At 38.7% G+C, this 19,738-nt stretch overlaps 1 protein-coding gene across 1 annotated transcript in view; it reads right to left on the bottom strand.

Annotated features, from left to right (window-relative positions):
* Positions 1 to 1,202: 1,202 nt before the first annotated feature.
* wipf1b (WAS/WASL interacting protein family, member 1b) overlaps positions 1,203 to 19,738 on the bottom strand; it is a 25,330-nt gene continuing 6,794 nt past the window's right edge. The window contains exons 2-10 of the mRNA XM_085369018.1: positions 18,481 to 18,588; positions 6,764 to 6,872; positions 5,708 to 5,837; positions 5,383 to 5,532; positions 4,536 to 5,286; positions 3,143 to 3,243; positions 2,801 to 2,977; positions 2,178 to 2,291; positions 1,203 to 1,326 (exon numbers count right to left, since the gene is read on the bottom strand). Of these exons, the coding sequence (XP_085225144.1) occupies positions 1,274 to 1,326; positions 2,178 to 2,291; positions 2,801 to 2,977; positions 3,143 to 3,243; positions 4,536 to 5,286; positions 5,383 to 5,532; positions 5,708 to 5,837; positions 6,764 to 6,826 (1,539 nt within the window). The 5' untranslated portion in view covers positions 6,827 to 6,872; positions 18,481 to 18,588 and the 3' untranslated portion in view covers positions 1,203 to 1,273. The remainder of the gene's footprint in view (positions 1,327 to 2,177; positions 2,292 to 2,800; positions 2,978 to 3,142; positions 3,244 to 4,535; positions 5,287 to 5,382; positions 5,533 to 5,707; positions 5,838 to 6,763; positions 6,873 to 18,480; positions 18,589 to 19,738) is intronic.

A 19,738-nucleotide genomic window follows, 5' to 3' on the forward strand; every position in this document is an offset into this window, starting at 1 on the left:
CATACAAAATTTATTTTAACACCTCAATCATAAACATTAGAAGCAAGCTCATGTCACACATAACTGTAAAAGACAAACAAACAAAAAAACGTACCATTCAGTGGCTCCAACAGAAACACACAGATGCACATTGTTAAGGCACATGTGGTTTTGGCAAATTAGACATTCATGTTCCCCCTGATGTGTTTTCTGCAGTGGAGCCTGGAAGTTAAGGCCTTTTACACTTTGGTTCCATGTCTAGGTCTATGTAAGTATGACACGCTGATATAGTACTGATGTTCTAACTGTTTTATTGATAATGTGGGAATGATGCTTTTTGTAGTTGCGCCAATGGTCCCTGTATGTACGTATACAATTTTCAGTCATACCACATTCTTTAAAGAAAATTATTTTGTGGACCTTTAAGTTGTGGACTCCCTAAGGTTCCTGAACCCCACTTTGAGAACCTCTGTTCTAAATGATCTGGTAGTCAATGCTTCTGTTTCAACACTGACATCACCAGAGTTGTTCCAACTTAACAAATAGATGAGGCATAAGCATCATAAGGCACAAAAGGCATCTCTAGCTAATTCCTTTAAGTAACCTTAAGTATAATCATGAATAGAAAAGGCACTAGGGAAACACTGGTTCATAAAATAACAGCTTGCAGCTTTTCAACACTTGTATAAGATGACTGATTGCATAAGAAGCCTTGCACTACACAACAATCCTGGAACTAAAATATAGTCATAAGATTTTTAATCCGTTTTAATCCATAAATAGTCCCAGAAAGTCACATGTGCTACATGCCACATTTGTCAAGTATGCTTTTCTATTCCTTTTCAAAAGTGTAACTGGTTGGTTGATAAGAATGGAATAACTAGCAAGCAGTTTATGCAATCCAAACATTGGAAGCAAAGACTAAATAAGTTATTGGAATAAAGTCGATGTGCATAAAGGGTCATGAAACCACTGTTGCTCATGAGGCAGCTATGACTCAGGACACCCAAATAAAACGGCATGGTTGTAAACCTAGACAAAGTGTACCAAAATATAAACATGCTTTGGTCATTTAATGTGTCATTCTGCTGTTACAGAGGCACATGATGTAAACTCCACATTGTGAGTTTGTCCTTTTTTTGGACAACTGTATTTCAGGTCCATCTTACATGTTGCAGTTCTTACTTGAACTACATGCTGCAGGTCAAAGCACAATGAGCGCAACAAAAAAGACAAATAGGGCAGGTAGACAAAGGGGGTAGTTCCAAGTGTTGCGATAGCTTCCATCTTATCTTCACCTGGGTATAGGAGGAAGAGGAGGTGCTCCTCTTTCCTTTTTACCAGAACCTGCAAAGAATCAAAGACACACAAAGTTAGTGCTTTCTTTAGTAACAGAGCATGTTTTCCTCCACCAGATGGCAGTGTCTGACAAGCCAGATCAACAGTTTTCCCACTTGTTTGGAAGTTTGGACTAATATAATGTAAATATCAGCCAAAATCTTTAGTGAGTTCAATATTTTTAATTTAATGGTGCACAAATGCTTAAATATTGTAAGGTAGTCTGATTATAGCCAGAAAGACTTAACAGAACTAAACTGAATGTTGTGACGTTTTACAGTTGGGACATTGATTGATTGTTGAAAAGAAGATTACAAAAGCAAAGTAATGAACTGGGAGGGACAGCAAACTTTGATGTTGGCAGTTAAATGGGAGTTATTGTCAAATGTCGGAAAAGTACTGCAGACGATTATAAGAGAGATAAATTAATGTTGAGGCTAGTAGTAATAGGCCACAGACAACACAATTAGGACTGGTACCAGAACGTGGCCTGGGCTGAAATGAGGAGCTACAATGTCAGATGTCAGTTCATCAGAAGTAATTTACAAACCATAAAGGAATGCTGATAAACTACTTTGCTTTGATTAGAATCTCATATTGAATATATTAAATCAATAATATATCGTTAATTTGTAATGTTATAATCAGCATCACTTTTTCCTGTTTTGTATTCTTTCCTTTTTTCTGATGTTTTTTGTGCTGTAAAGGACTGTGGATCAAGTGGCTCATGTCCAAAGTAATGTTAAAATATGTAATGTTATGCACTGGTCTGTCAGTGTCTTTAACAGGTTACTAAGCAAACTGAAAACTGCATGAAGATCATCTAACGATGCTGAGTGCAGATAACATGCAGAACTCACCTTTGCTTTCATTTTTGCCAAGCTTACTGGGGTAGGTCTTCTGGGAGTGCACATAGGGCTCAGGTGGAGGAAGGTCTGACACTGGGTGAAAATTGAACCGACCCTCCCACTCATCTATTAATGGAAAGAATGAAGGTGTCAGTGTTAATTTCTCCAGGAGAATGACTTAGCTTTATGACAGTATATGTATAAAGGATATTGTATTTGTTTAGAATTGGATGAAACATGACTAAAAATGTAATTTTAAAAAATGGATCCCTGTAAACTCGTTTTACAATCTTACTACTTTGGTTAAAGGAGTAAAAACAACTGCAGCGGAGGTGAGTGAGTTCTTTTGCCATAACTGAACATAACAGACTTTACGTCTTAAAAACAGTGCTGAAGGATATCGTCTGAAAAAGTCCTTTAGAAGTCAGAGTTAGCCTCTTCTGTTTGGAAAGTAACCACTGGTACACATGGGCTTACGTGCTGGTTTTAGGATTTTATTGTTGTTCCTTAAACAGACTCGACATACTTCAGTGCTATTTTCCTCTTTATTTTTGCATCGTCTTGCCATAAAGTAGCAAAATTATTTTATAGACTACTCAAATAAACCTTAATGACATATTAAAGGTTTTTCTCACCTTGTATTTGGTTGTGGTTTTGGAAACCATTCCCCATGGGTGGTGGTGGAGGAAACCCACCTCCTGTTCCCGGCCTGTCAGGAGGAAGGGGAGGCCTGCCTCCGGGTCCACCACGAGGGGGCTCTGGGCCTGGCCGTCCCATAGGTCGACCTGCAGGAGGTGGAGGAGGTAGAGGGCCTTTGGAGCGGGAGAAAAAAACAATAGGATGTTAAATGATCCAAAGTGGCATAAAATCCAGTAACTTTTGATGTTAATGGGCATGCTATATCATAAATATGTCTAATATAAAATTAGAATGCTGCAGTAATTCATAGTTCAATTAACAGGTGAGCTCTTTTTTACCCGAGCGTACTGATGACTGGTTCCTTCCAAGAGCTGGTGGTCTCTCATTTGGAGGAGGAGGGAGAGGTCCTGACCGGGTAGGTGGTGGTGCTGGACTATGGCTGGCGAAGATAAATGTAATATTAATCTATGTTAATCCTTTTTAAAGTATCCCTATTTTTTAAGCACACATCCCTTAGGAAATATAAATCATTGTGCACACTACTTTAAAACCTTGAGGATTAAACTGCATATCTGAAATACGACATACAGATTTAACTTCATAGAGCATCAAGCACTAATCGCTCTTCTTTCAGATTTGCACCCCAGTCACTTTTGCCATTTTAGTTAAACAAACTTGGATGTTGCTGTGTGCACCTCTCCTTCTGTTCTCCACAGTTAGCAATGTTTGAATGCCATCTGTTAAATCAGCCAATGTTGTAAGCAGACACCAGGTGGAGTTTAGCTAAGAGATGAAACCTGGCACAATCTCATATTGTCATGTTGGTGTTGTTCCCAGATCAACATAGTAAATGTTGTTCCAGCATCAACATTGCAAGTGACCAATCAGAATATTGTGACATCATACTTTTACCTAACCCTAAAATAAACACTAAGCAGAATTGATATTGTCCTTGCAACATTGGAATTTCATAAATGCACGAATGGCTTGGCGCGCCAAAGAATAACGTCACAACAATGTGATTGGTCACTTGCAATGTTGATCCTGGAGCAACATTTACTATGTTGTTCCAGCAAAAACACCAACACGACGATATCAGATCATCCTGAAAGCTGAGGAGTGGGGTAGACTTAACTTTTTTATAGATACACACATTATTTTGTGTTTTTTGGTGTGGACAGGTAGTTTAGCTTTATTTTTATTTTTCCTTGCAATTTGCAAGTTTGCTGTTTTATTGTGTACTTAATTTTGCTTTATCTGTTTGTCATTTATTTTGTGGTTTGGGACGATTACCTACTGCTTAATAGCAAAGCAAACACCTAATTTAACAGTAGGTTTCCCACCTCAGTAGCAACAGGAACCTTCCAAAGCTAGAGTAAGTGCTTAGTGGTATGTATGTTTTAGACTGTGACTAGACTAGGAAACCTCTTAGTTTAAAGCCAAATTAAATTCGAGAAAAAAAAAAGATTTTATCAACATTCAACTTAAGTTTTCAAACTGCGAGTGGCCTTTTTAAGGAAGCTACTGGTTCCTTTGCATGAAGTGTGAACTGCAGCATCATAGAACAGCTATTAGATTTGAATCTATGCAAACTCTGATATGTCGACCAAAGTAGATACCATGCTCACATTGTCTGATAAGAAATGCACCGCTGCATTTCTTATTTCTTGCAGTCATCCATTAAGATTTAACAGATTTCAGGTGGCATATCAGATAAAACTTTGTCAGTACCTGTTGAGCGAGCTGTTTCTTTGGGGTAGACGAGGTGAGGGGTCATCACCTCCTACTGGGGTGGGAGGTAAGGAAGGAGGCCCTGGACGTCCTGGTGGAAGAGGAGGTGCACCCCCACCGGGTGTGGGACGCGAAGGTGAGGAAGAAGCAACAGACGGAGAAGGTTTGGAGTTGACTGAAGGAGGAGGAGGTGGCGGCATGTCACGTGGTATGGATGGCCGGTGTCCTCCAGGGGCAGGTGGTGGTGGCGGTCGATCATCAGGAAGTGGGGGCCTCCCTCCTGGAGCAGGTGGTAAGGGAGGTCTGCTGCTATTTGAAGGTGGAGGAGGCGAGGAGAAGCTTGTTCGAGGGCCTGGTGTGGAACCTCCTGGTGGCGGAGGAAGAGGGCCGTGCCTCCCTGATGGAATGCTTGGTGGTCCAGATGGAGATCCATGGCCCGGCCTTGGTCCTGTGGGGAGTGATGGTGGAGGTGGGCCCCCACGAGATGGGAAGGACTGAGCAGGTCGAGGTGTGTTGGGTACGGGAGGAGGAGCACCTCCTGGAGAGTCTTGCCTGGATGGAAAACCTGGGCGGCCCTTGGGAAGATCAGGGGCACTGCTACGGCCACCAGCAGGGGTTCCTGGAAGTCTAGGTGGTCCGCCGCTAGGGCTTCCACCACCACCAAAAGGGCTTGGGCCACCACCACCAAAAGGGCTTGGGCCACCGGATCGGCCTCCAGGTGGGAGAATGGGTCCTCGGCTGGGTCCCGAGTCTGACAGAGAACAAAACGGAAAAATAAACTACGAGATTGCACAAAATTTTCTTTGTTGTTTGTCATTGTTTTGTATCTTTTTTTTTTTTTTTTTACCATTGGAGTCTCTGTTCGCTGCAGATCTCAGTTTTGGCATCCCACCCGCAAACAGGCCTCCTAAGCCAGCAGGAGCCCCACCACCACATCCTCCTCCTCCTCCCCCGCCTCCTCCTCCTCCTCCCCCACCTCCTCCTCCTCCTTTGGGTTCTGATAGAAAAAAACAAACAAATATTGAGTTAATCATTCTTGCGACATGTGGAGGACATTCATTACTGAATCATATTATTTCCTCATTACTTGTGACTAAGTTAATATGACTAACTCCCATTATTTCTCCTTTGCAATCATAACTGAAATAGTCACTGAAATGACATCGACTTACTGTCAAATACGGGTGCACTGCGGTCATTTGTAACAGTTTTCTTTAGTCTGGCTCCTTTACCAATATCAGACAAAAGAGCACTCCTTCCATGCTGCTCTGAACGGCTTAGATTTGGTTTTTCTGTGTTGGCCTGAAAAAGACACACAAACACTGTCAGCCTTGGGAAGCCACTAGCAAATTGAGAAATACATGTAATTGTAATTAGTTATGCTTAATTGGAAAAAGATGTCATTAAATTAACATTAAAGCAAAATGTTAGTGGTTAAAATCAAGGTTACAAGTTATTTTGATATATTTTTGATTAAGGGATTTATAATACATCTAACATTAATATTGTTGTTTTGAACATGCCTGCACTTCTTTTTCAGATATTACTGGACAACGCAACTCAGCAAAGGATGATACTGTTCATTATTACCCAGTGTTCAATACATATTTAAGCTTTCTTTTCCCTTCAAATTCTTGGCAGAAATTACACTGCCCTTTTTCTGCTGGTCGCATCACTGCTGATTGCTATCTGCCATGCCTTCAACCAGTCAAATGCCTCAAAGTGGGTGGTCTTTTCGTCTGTCACAAAAGACTAATTTCTGGAAATTAAATAGCATTTTCCTTTTGAAATAATAAAAAAAAAAGCTCCAACACATATTCTTCAGTGTGAAACGGTGAAGATGCTGTTGCTATTAAATGCTCAAAGAGGTAAGGTCAATCTATTACATTGAGGATGTGATTAAAATGTTGACATTTCTTTCATTTTTGGCAGGGTACCTAGTCAATTGTAAGCTTTTAGATTTCTAGAGCAAGCTTTTCAACACTACATTACTTTATAGCATTTTATAGAGAGATGGATAAACAGTCAGTGAAAGAAAGAGAAAACTGTCATTTCTTAAATTACTTCAACTTTAAAGTGACAGGCCATGTAGATGAAACTATGAATGAAAAATAACAAAAAAAAAAAAAAGATTTGTTATGACATTATATGGCCACAAGATGTCTCTAGCTCAGTAGAACAGAGCAACAGATCTGGCTTGATTTAGATAAATGAAAACAAAAACTCACAAGAGCAAAAGTAGGAGGAGGGGGAGCTGCTGGAGGTGGCGGTGGTGGAGGTGGTCCTGGCATCTTCTGCTTTCCTCTGTTTTACTCTATCTGCACTGGATGCCGCACCCTGGAATACAGATCACAGACATTCTTGAAAAACAGGGAAAACAAGCTGATGTTGAATTATGTTTGGACCTCTTAAGCAGCAGACTGCATTTTTAAAGCATCCCAGTGTCCCATTAGGGATGAGGCAGGATGCTTGCACTGCAGTACATTTGTGTTTCCTCTTACAATTTGTTTATCAATTAAAGGCTTTTCTGATGACTATATTATTCATGACTCCACCACAGGATGGTAGAGACAGTAAAAAAATGGCAGACGGCAAACAAAACTGAATCACAAAAATAGTGACAAAAATGCTGTATGCTGCTGACATCACAATGTAGTGATTGCCATTGCTTTTTGCCTTTTTAGGGACATTTTTTTCCTCCTTCAGTTACACGGTTTTTGTGATACACTTACTCGCCAGTTTGTTAGGTACACGTGTTCAACTGCCCATTAACATAAAAATCTAATCAGCCAATCACATGGCAGCAACTCGAAGCATTAAGGCATGTAGACATGAAACAGATGACCAGCTGAAGTTCAAATGAAGCATCTGATTGAGTGATAAAGGTGATTTAAGTGACTTTGAATTTGGCATGGCAGTTGGTCCCAGACCGGTTGGTCTGAGTATTTCAGAAACCTATGAACTACTATGACTTTCCCATACAACCGTCTCTAGAGTTTATAGAGAATGGTCCTAAAGAGAAAGTTTCCAGTGAGCAGCAGTCCTCTGGGAGAAAATGCCTTCTTGATGCCAGGGCCAGACTGCTTTGAGCTGATGCAAGGGCAACAGTAACTCAAATAAGAACTCTTTACAAACCAAGTTAAGCAGAAGAGGATCTTTAAATTAACAGCAAGCCTTGAAGCACATGGGCTAGAAGGCCACGCCTGTTGCCACTCAGGTCAGCTAAAAAAAGGAAACTGAGGATTCATACGAATTCATCGAAATTGCATGAATGAATATCGGAAACAAGTTACCTAGTCTGATGAGTCTTAATTTCTGCCATGACATTCAAATGGTAGAGTCAGAATTTCACCAACATGAAAGCATGGATCCAATCTGGCCAGTGGTTCAGGTTGGTGGTACACATTTAGAGCCTTAGTACCAACTGAGCATTGTTTAAACTTCACAGCCAACCTGCTATTGTCCATCCAGCCACTGATGGCTGCGTCCAGCAGGATGACACATTTCAAATCATCTCAGACTGGCTGCTTGAATATGGCAGTGAGTTCACTGTATTCAAATGTATTTCACAGTCATCAGATTTCAATCCAACAGTGCACCTTTGGGATGTTGTGGAACAGAAGATTTGCATCTTGGATGTGCATCTGACAAATTTGCCACAACTATATAATACGTAGCGAGGTGTACCTAATAGTGTGGCTTATGTGTGTAGATTACAGATAACTGTTTCGTGTTTCAAATATCACAGGAACGCAACATTATACATAGCTTTGATGTGATAGTATTGTGCTGTGAGTTACTCTCTGACTTCCTCAACTAGTTTCTACAAACCAAAAGGTTTAACTACAAAATGTTGGTGTGGAAGTAACAGTTCTCATTATGTTCGTGCCAGACAGCAAAAGCACACTCTGATGATCATTTCTCTAGCAAAATCTCTGTCATTCACAGACTAGCAGGGATTGATAGGACTACATATGGATGCTAATAACTGTTTAGAAAAATACCACAAGGAAATCCTTTTTAAAGTATTTTAAGCTGTAGTTTATTTAATGACAAGTACAGTAGATACTATGAGCTGACTGCACTGAAGTGCATGCGTCTATACATTTTGCACACAAAAAACAGTGGCTAAAGAAAGTTACTTTCATTTCCTTAAATTTGGTGAGAAGTCTGAAAATATGCAGAATACAAAAAAAACAAAAAAACAAAAACTGTAGGTTACTTTGTTTGACTGGCAGGGATCGCACAACATCACAATCATTTATCGTGGTGGTGCTCGTTCACTACATCTGAGCTCCACTTGGGTTTTAGCCTGCTGTACAAATCAGTGGGGGAGTCCAGCAACTGCAAAGACAGCAGCAAAGGCTCTCTATGATATGACTTCCTCTTTAGTCGAGTCTTTTTTTAACTAAACATTACTAATAAAAGTGGTTCTGACTGGAAAATGTATCACCCTTTGCACTATAATGTCATGTATTTATGCTATGTTGAATTCTTGGAGGAACTGAAAGTAAACGACGGAGACAAGATCGCTCGAGAAGGAAATATTTTTTTCCAGAAATATGAGGAGTAGCAGGTCATAACAACAAATCAGTTGATATCGATCTCACATACAACGGCAAACTGACAGTAAAAGTTTCATCACTAAGGAACTTGAGTGTTCAGTTCCTGTAACCACAGCTTCAAAAAGTGTTGTAAATCTATATAAAGAGTTTATTTTTACAAAGCCAGAAGACAATGTTACAAGGGCTCATTCTGTGTAAATGCCAATGGGAAGTCCAAGAGTTTATAATGCTTATAATAAAATACTGATGATTAACACACCATCCTGTGACTGTGATAATGTATTAGCTGCTATTATTCTCATTACCATTGCTCTTTTCCACTGAGAAGAAAATAGGGGAAAGAAAAACAGTACGTGAATAGTGAATGCATGCAGCTTAAGGACAAACTGAACATGGCTGATGTAGAAACAGCTGCAGACCACTGATTCTCATGTCCATGAAGCTGTGCAGCGGCAGCTTTCTGTTCTAACATCAGGCAGAACTATGAACTTGCTAAACTCATTTGCTTCAAGCATCCACTATGCGTTGTTTTTCACGAGGGAGAGATTCAGTTTTTCTTAACCTATCACAAGATACCAATGTATCTAACTGAATCTAAGATTATTTTATGTGACCGCTGACGTGTAGTTATGCAAGTATACTGGTTTACCTGCATTTCAAGAGTTAAGTCAGATAGAAATGTTCAGTACAGTTGTCTGTTTGTATAACAGTAACTGTGTCATAAGGATGGCAAAGAAAAACAAAAATAATGAGCTGGATCTCCATCATTACGTGCTTAAGTTTAAAAGTTCTTTTCAATTGGATCTCTTGAATGTAAACTCTCATCGATGAGGCAAATAAATGCAATCCCTGTCTGTAATGCAATGTATCCAGAACACTACACCAATGCAAGTGGCCATGTCACCAGTCACATTTCACCCTATGAGAAAAGGACTAAGATTCCAGTAAAGAGTAAGACTTGTTTACTACCAGAGAAAATGATGTCAGGAAGGTGTCAGAAACCCAGTGCGTCACTCACATTTGACACTTCCCCAAATAAACTGAAAATGAACAAGACTTCTGAGTCGATATCTGAGTGGATAGTTTAAATTACCTGTTTGATAAAAAAGGTTGATGTAAAAAAAGCCACGAAGCAATCAAGGCAGGGTTGTGATTACTGATTTACTCCAAAGATGAATATATAAATAATATAATATTTATTTTCTAAGCCTAATCCATTGCTATCATAATGGCAAACTAGTCTGAATGCAAATAACAAACAAACTCATTGGTTTGTCTGTTTACCAGTGTCAACATAACTACTCTAATCACAGAGGTTAGGCGAGGCCACGTACAGTAGGCAAAAGGCATTTAACCTTATTGACTAACTTTCACTTGTATTTATCCATATCAACTGTTTCATCTCACAAAAATACACACCTCACGTTCTCACTTCATTTTTATTTGCACGCATAAAAAAAGACCATCCTCAAGGGGCCTCTTACTTCCTGTATGCTGCTGACAAACAGGAAGTCACGATGCGCCTCAAGAACCGCAGCCATCCGGTTGCCATCCGATGCCTCTACATCGCAGCCACGCATCATTTTGATATTCTCCTACCTCATTTTCTTTCTCTCAACTGTGAATCGCCAAACCACACCCCAACTCCACACACACACCCTGCATGTGTGTATAACCCCCATGTTCCTCCTTTTTTGTGCCTTCATGTTCACCCTTGCATGAACTATCAGCCTTCTTTTCTCAGTCTCGGACAGTTTCACTCAATGCCCTTTCCCTATCGCCCAGTCTCACTGGTTCCTGCGTCCTTTGTCGCTCTCAGTGTCTCAAAACAGCGAAAAGTGAAGTTTAGATTTTGTCTGCTTCCTAAAGCTAGCAACACAAATCTTATTTTAAGGCATACATGGGTCTTCAAAAATGATCCCCATCTCGTACTGGGGTTGTTATAGGGATACAGCAAATGTCATACAAATTTACTTCCATTATAACAACTGTATATCTGTTACAGGGACAAAAGAACATGTTTATAGCAAAAAAACAATAACAATAATATTCAACATGATTATTAGTAAGAAGTTGAAACATTAGGCAGTTATTTCTCAATGTAGAGCAAGAAAAAGCCTGTAAATGCTGCAGAAACAAACGATAAAACACTGAGTGAGAACAGAGTCTAAAGAGGACAGCATGTACCGTAAACATGCATCAGTGTCAGGGCTGGTATATCACACCACCTCAAGTAATTAAGTCACTCAGAAATTGGAAACTTCTCATTTGCAATTCCTTTCATACATTCTTTAGTCATATTTAGCAGTAATAAGAATACAGATTCGGTGAAGAGTAAAGAGAGGATTTAGAAGAAAATTGTGTGTTGGTGCACAAAGATGTTCACCAATTCCTAAATATTTCTGTTTTAAAAACTACAGAGTTGAAAAATTCAGTGTATAACATTTATTTGGAAATATAATGTATCAGTTCGTGTGGGGTGTTTTTGAAGATTGTGAAAGACCTCTTGCCTACTGTGCCCGAGCTTACCTAACCTCTGTGATCACAGAGTAGCTCTGTCAACACTGATACACAGGAAAAACTAACGTGTTAGTTAATGACATATATATTTGTTTTAAACGAGTTTTCCTCTTACAGTAGCAATGTATTTGGCTTTGAAGACAAGCATTATATCCTGATACTTGCAATATAATTTATCCTTGCGCTTTCTACTGTGGTACAAGTAGATGATAATCATAGAAATTATACATAGACAAAAGGTACGAAGCCACCTACACTTCTACACAACCTTTTAGGACAATCCACTTTAAATAGGTGGAGTAACTTTTGCAGTTATAAAGGCCGTTACTCTTCCGGGTAGGCTTTCAGCAAAATTTTGGAGTATGTGTGTGGGAATTTTTACTCATTCATCCAGAATTCCCAAGCATTTTGAGGACAGATAATGATGTTGTAGAACAGGGCCTGACTTGCAATCTAATGTGTCCCAAAGGTGTACGGTGCGGTAGAGGTCAGCACTCTGTGCGACCCAATGAAGTTCTTCCACAATCAAGGTCTCTAAAGGCACCCAGCCCATGCCTTTAGGGACCTTGATTTGTGCACTGGGGCACAGGCATGCTTGAACAAACTGCTCCCATAAATTTTGAAACATAGAATTGTCCAAGTTGTCTTGATAAGATGAAGCTGGCCCAAGCCAACCCCACAGAATTATTAAATTCAATTCATTTTTTGAGTTACCACCAGACATTGTATGAGAGAGACACAACTGTGATTTCTACTAGTGCTTAGTGAAGTCCTGCTGTGAAGCCTCATCCATCTTGGCGTTTGGCTGTGATGAGGGTTGGATGAGACTGAAAAACTCAAGAAACTGAAATTAAATGTCTGGTAAACTGTGTGATTTTATGCTCATACAACCTGCAATCATACAATAAACATTATGCAGTATTCAAAAAGATTTGAAACTCATGAGTGAGCCCCTAAGCCTATTGGTCTATAGACTTTTATACAACAGATTTATTTTTGAAGCTAGAGAAGTCCCCTAATTCCCCTCAAAGACATTACAAAGAATGCTATTTTAAGGCATTCCTTTTCTGTGTATTATTGTAGGGTCTTTGCTTTACAATTGAGGTGACTGCTGTTGTGATTTGATGCTACATAAAGAAAAAAAATAACATTGAAATCACAGTAGACAGCGCAAGGATTAGATTACTAGCAAGAGGTTAATTCATGATATCCTGGTAATCAGTAAAGGACTAACAACCAAGGGATGTCTGATCTTGCTTTTATCTGTAGTAAATTTTCTCCAAATATGGCTAAGTTGCCAAATACCAAGACTGCTGCATCAACTCATTTCCTCTCCCAGTGATGAAATTACACTGATACAACTGCAGATAGAAGACTGGTAAGTGAGCGTCAGGATTACCAAAGACATTTTTCACACATGCATTGAACCCTGAATACCTGACAGAATGCATTTGAGAATGCAAATTTCCGACATAGTTGAATGATTTTCCACCTGCCAGTTCCCTAGTACACAGTTCGTGTGATGTCAGTTGGTGCAATATCTGAAGAGTGCAGTTAATTGTTGGGTGCATTCACTGCTGACAACTGGTCATTGTGTTCAATGCACAATCCATCCACTCTCGTGTGTTGGCAAGGGAGTGAAGCTGTGGTTAAAACCACCTTTCTGGTTTTATATAGTTGAAAGTGAGCATGTAAGTTATTTAAGGTGACAACAACAAAACAAGAATTAATTTGCATTAAGAGCTGTGTGCTAGCTGCATTTTTAAATAATGCTGAAACAGCTCTGACTAACTGCAGAAAGACATCAACTTCCCCAAAGGAAACAGGCTTGTGTGATGAAATGGTAAAATGCGCTTCAAAACTTCTCTCCCTCTCTCTTATTCACACATAGCCTAATATTAGCAAAGCACTTCACAATGGTTCCTTTGACAAACAGAGAGGAGCAAGAAGGGAGAAGCAGGGAGGAAGATTTGAGGGACTTTGAAGAGACTCCATGAAAACACAGACTCAACCTCTAACATATGCTTCAGTTTACAAATGGTCATAAAAAGGCTTCTTCATCCCGCCACTGAACCCCCTGTGCTCCACATCCTCATTAGATTTACTGCTTAAGTAAAATCATACATACACAAATTCATATTACAAAGCACAGACTTTGTGACTGCTACCCTGAAGAAGAACAAAGTTTGTTCTTTTGTTAAGATCTCCACATTTCATTGCTTGGTGACTCGCTAACTTGATGCATTTTACCGACTGAAGGCTCCCTAAAATGGAAACATCACATTTTGGTAGCTTATTAAGTCACGTCTATGTGTCCCCAAAGCACCACTGGCTGGGCTTGCTGCAATGAGTTATCGGTAACCGAATGCCAGTCAAAGTGTTTTCCCACTAACACATTAAATTTAATCGGCCCCATTATACTTTCATCTTGGCATCTTTGCACTGAACCAACACACATGACTCACGTGCATACACACTTGTGCACACGTGCATGCACATACAAACTGACATACATGACTCACGTGCATACACACTTGTGCACACGTGCATGCACATACAAACTGACATACATGCTCACACATCTAACCTCTTTGAATTTAGCGAGAAGTGTCTATTCATAAAGAGAGAAAGCAGAGGGATTGTATCTCTGTCTGTTTTGTGAAAATGGATGGGCAGACCCCCCAGTCTACATGCTACAGCCTTTGCAAAAATATGTATTACGGCTCGTAGGAATACAACCCCCACAAACCCTCTGATTTTTAGCACTATATCTTCAAATAGTCTAAGTCGCAAACCACAATACAATTAGAAATTGACTTTGAGTGCTTGTGGTCTGTAAACAGAAGAGATGGCACTGCATATACAGGACCATCTAACTCCCATACCATTTGGACTTTTTATTATACCGCCATAATAGTGTTGCCATTTCAACAAGAAAGCTATCTAATGAAAAGAGAAATTAAAAGGATTCAGAGTGTCAAATTTCATAGGAACGTCACAAAAATTCTAAAAAATATTTCTGATCAAAGAGGCTTCTGAGTCTAAAATGTGCCTGATCAGCAATAATTCTCTACAAAGATCAGATCTGCAGCTTTTCTTTACAACTTGTTAAATAGCCGTTATACCTCGGGGTTGCTGTTTGTGATATCCCAAAGTTGAAAACTCTTGTTCTAAAGGGTGTCTCTGAAAAAACGTTAACGTGCACAGGTTGTTGGCTTCATAAGCGATGGAGCTATGATGTGCAGATACAAAGGAGCAGCCACACTTCTGTGTGGCAAGAATAACCCTAATCTGACTGTGATTCACTGCATCATTCACAGTTAAAGCCTGGTACTGTAAAAATAACATTATAGAGTGAATTCACATACATTAACACATTAACTTTTAGACTTCAGAAGTCTACTACTGTTCTCAGTTAATCGAACAGAATCACCTCTGTCCCTTTCTGGATAAAAGAGGGGTGACATGACATGCTCCACATGAAAGCCAGAAAGTCCATCATCAAAGCTGAGCGTTTTCTTATGGAGCTTAGAAATTTGCACTCCTGTATTTTGACATTATTTCATATTCACTGTTAAAGTTAAATGGCACAACTAGCCAAATAGCTAAGTGGAATTAGCTAGGTGGAAGGGAAATTTAATTCTGGCATCTTAAAGCATTTACATTATTGCATGCGATGGTGAATGTCTGAAAAGAAATATATGGCATTTAGAATATTGTGCATAATGATTAATTAAAAAAATACATCACAATATTGTAAATGCTGTGATTTTATTTTCAAGCTCTAAACTTGATTATTTAAAGTTCACAAATGTTAGATGCACAGCAGTAACAAACACTATCAGGCTTCAGAGCATACAGGAACGCTGTGGTTCGTGAATTAGAGCAGGAATCCGCCCCCCTTTTGTTATTTTTTTCTTTCCATAAATTGCACTTCGGTTTTACACGTATACAAGAACAAACAGGTTAGCACAAAGACAAAAAGAAACAAGTAAAGAAGAAACAAGGACCATTTAATGACTTGATAATATAGCTGGTATTCTGGTATCCATCCACTTGTATTCACCGTTACCGTGAGCCAAAAGTCATTCATCACTGTATGTGAACAAGGCTCCCTTACTGTTATTACATACATTGTTTGTTATTCTTTTCCTGCACGTGGGAAATGAACTCACCAGTGTGCGTTTCTCTCCATCTGTAATGTTGATAAGAGCTGTTGTGTTTTTTGCGTTTGTGCCATGCACTATGCTTGCAGGGTGGGAGGGTGGACAGTGCTTCTCTATGGAAATGGCATTGACAAATATTGACAATCCCACACAGGGACAGGCAAAAAATAAATAAATAAATAAAAGCTGATTTTATCTCAAACTGACTTCAACATTTTGATTACGTGCAGATGAATGGCCAAAATAGTAACTTTTCCAAAGATTGATTCTACATTCATATGGAAGTAAAGAAATGTGGAAGACTGTGTATAAACTATTTTTTAAAAAGCTGTTTGTCAGTATAAGCATGTGTAATAATTTCAAAGGGGTCATGTTGGGTGGAAGCGGGCTTATCATTAAGGGGAAGCCTGCAATCACTTTTCATTCAACTCCACCCAAGCTGCAAACAGGTTCAGTAGTGAGTGTTAAGTTACCATAAACGATAAGACAAATCAGACACATTTTGTGTATTTCAAAAATTTTAACTCTATAACTACAAATTACTATTTTAACATTTTCATGCATTGGAAATCGAACAAAAAATTTGATGCCAATTCCAAAAGGATCCGAATGTGAGGTGATTTTAAACATGAGCTGCAGGAAAACTGTAATATTATACACTTTACAAGAAGCCCAGGGTAGTAATAAATGTGTCTGACACTAAGCAGAAACAGTGCTGAGTGGCTAAGCTAACATCCTGTGGTGTGTTCACATACACACACCCGCTGACACACACACCAGCTGAATGTTGACAGATGTGGTTCCATTGCTGCTGTTTTAGTCTTCGACTCAGCAGGGTAATTTTACCTCTCAAACATTTCTCCAAAATAGAATTAAAAGCTGAAAATAGTTTGTGATGGGAATGTGTCTTCCTCCAACAACAACAAAAAAAACACCTAAGTTTTTCTTCAAAAAACGTTATTGTAAGTATTGTGGATTTGTGTTTTTCCCCTGACGTGCATTGAAATATGGACAGACAACATTTAAGCAGAAAAGGAAAAAAAGGTTATTGCACAAAATTCACATAAGACAAATATAGACTGGACAGGCATATGAAACCACTCGGCGACGTGATGTGATTTCTAACCACTTTTACCATTTTTTCTGGTTTTCCTCCATACCTACACCACTTCCTACAAAAAAGACAATGTATTTACCTTGACTTTGGCTACCATTCAAAGATTTTGTTTTACGATTCATCATGTGTGTTTTTTCTGAAGCAGGCTGAAGGATGATTCAATACAGTCCTTTTAAATAAAAAAAAATATGTTTTTTAAATTGATGGTACATTCTATAACTACCCACAGAGTTGGTTATTCAAAGACCTCTTTTAACACAACAGCCAGATTGCAAGGGCTTTCAAAGTAACTGGACATGTAGTTATTATGTTTCAGTTTATATTTAATTATATAGTTCCAAATTACAACAGTCACCTCAAGGCTATATAGACTCCAGAGACACTGTTTGGGCAGCAGCATGTCATTTAAAAACAGATCATGCACAAAAGACTCAGATAGGAGATGACCACACAAGTGAAGATGAAACTCAAAAACAGTTGGATACTTTCTAACAACATATGTTAGAAAATATAACAGGGAAGTAGGAGAAACATTATATTATTATATATAATGTTCTTGTATAACATACTGAATTGACAGTCAAGCTACGTGGTGCAAAAAAAATCAATAATAATAATAATGATAATCTAAGATGTAGGCATGCATATCTATCTTTTGCTAGAATTTTGAGGATTACTGTGAATATAAACTCACAATGATCATTAATCCTCAAAGAGCAGAAAGGCCCATTTGTAGTTTGCAAATACAAATGTAGGCTCCTGAGTCACAGCCCAATGAGCTGAAACAAAATAAGGCTAAGGCAAAAAATACACCGGAAAATAGCATTGAAAGCATGTGACTGCATATTGGTGGTGTTTCTGTTATGCTATTGCCTTAATAATTATTGCCAGCTGAACTACTGTGTTGTTGTACTGCTGTTTCACATTCTTTGTGCTCAGATTCAGTTAAATGCATCAAAACTAATATCCTTGTTAAACATGATATTCTTGAACATAAATCCAAACCTAATAAAGACCTTTTCAGGGCAAAGAAATTGATCTAGTATGCTGAATCTGCAGCATACTAAGTAACTCACCTGTTACGGTGAAGACCAGGCTTAAGACAGCGAAAGACCACAATAAGCTAGAGCTAAATGGGGCCCGGTAAGATCATCATCATGTACAATATAGCAAGTCTGCTAATGTGGGCTTAACAACTCCAGGAAGTCAATGTGTTATGTTTATCCATCTAATTGCTTTTGAAGAACCTAAACTTTGAGTGTTATGTTGTAAAAGGTCAGCATTCATTACCTAATGTATTTGTTTTATCTAGTTTCTCAATGCAATGTACTTTCACATTACTAAAAGAATCCAGGAAATGAATTCTAACGGATGCTCAGCTGGCTTTAACCAAGACTGGGCTTTGCCCTCAAACTTCCTCACCATAGGAACAAATTATTTTTTAGCTCATAACTTCAACTAAACTACTCCAAAAAAGGGGCCGCCAGGTTAACAACAGACTTCAGGCTGATTTAGAGTCTTTTTTTTTTTAATGTGACGCAAAACAGTGGAAAGAACATAGAAGTGAATGGACTTACTCAATCTGTGTCCATAGAAGAATCAGCAGTATATTCAGTAGACAGTAGAAAAAGCACCTTAGCTCATTCCTCATAAAAAGGCAAAATGCGAACAGCAGCCACATACAGCTGAAAACGGAAAAAAACGGAAGATTAGTAGCATCTAAAAGTCTTCAACACACATTCATTACCAAGTAGGACTTCTTGATTCCACTTCCTCTAAAGTTGCATATCACATATTCAGAGAAGTCCCTCTTAAACACATACAGAGCATACATACAGCGTGCACCACTTCCTTTTTTCAGTTCCCCCACCTGGTGGAGGGGGAGGGGAGCTGGAGTTTAAAAAGAAGTCTGGGCCAATAGAAATCCAGCAAATATCTGACCTCTGTGGAGGTTATTCATCCAGGTAGGAGTCCAGCAATATCATTAGAATGCAATCGTACACTGAGGCAGCAAAATTCACTAAATAAGAAGAAATATGCAAAGTTATTTTTTGTTATATAATCTAGCACAACAAGGTCCTTCTAGAGTTTTTAGAAGTAATGTATCTATAATATATTATACTTTTAAAAGTTAAATGCAGTAGTTCATCAGCATTGCAATTCATGTTTTAAAGGACGTTCTTTTCAAGTAAAGATCATCTGCACACTGTGTGTGATACAAACAGCGACTATAAAAAAGGTGAAACCTCAGAGAAGAGGAATTAGCGCACCCTCGCTCGCTTGCTCTTCACTCAGTTTACAAGATGTGATGACCTATTTGGTTGCAGTGACCTTCCTGCACAACCAGATTTCGATACTTCTTTACATAGAAAGGCAGTGTTATTTTGTGCGACTGTTTAAGATCTAAGATTCTAAAGGTGGCCTTAATGGCCAATTTCACTAATTGATAAATAGATGTTACACTATTATCAAGAGACATTTTTTATATATTTTATAAAATTAACAGCTCTTTGGTATGCAACACCTGAGTGCAGTAGAGTCAAGTGAGTACTGAGATGAACCAGCTAGGAACATTAACATCTTTGTCAGTCTTTTTGCATCCTGCAAACTGAAGCCTAGTGATGACACCAAAACATTTTCTTTTTTGCTACAATTTGGTGTCTTCAGCTGCTGTGTGGTGAATGGGACATGACTGTGTCATATACATATACACACACACACAATATATATATATATATATTTATTTATTTATTTATTTATTTATTTATTTATTTTCCCCTGCTTTTTAATGACAGAATATCAGGTGCAGCTGTTATTTAACTGAAAGTGAATTGA

Source organism: Diplotaxodon limnothrissa, linkage group LG13, assembly GCF_057381915.1.
Source record: "Diplotaxodon limnothrissa isolate DT_005_m linkage group LG13, D_limnothrissa_male_GT1.1, whole genome shotgun sequence".
Classification (NCBI taxonomy): Eukaryota; Metazoa; Chordata; class Actinopteri; order Cichliformes; family Cichlidae; genus Diplotaxodon; species Diplotaxodon limnothrissa.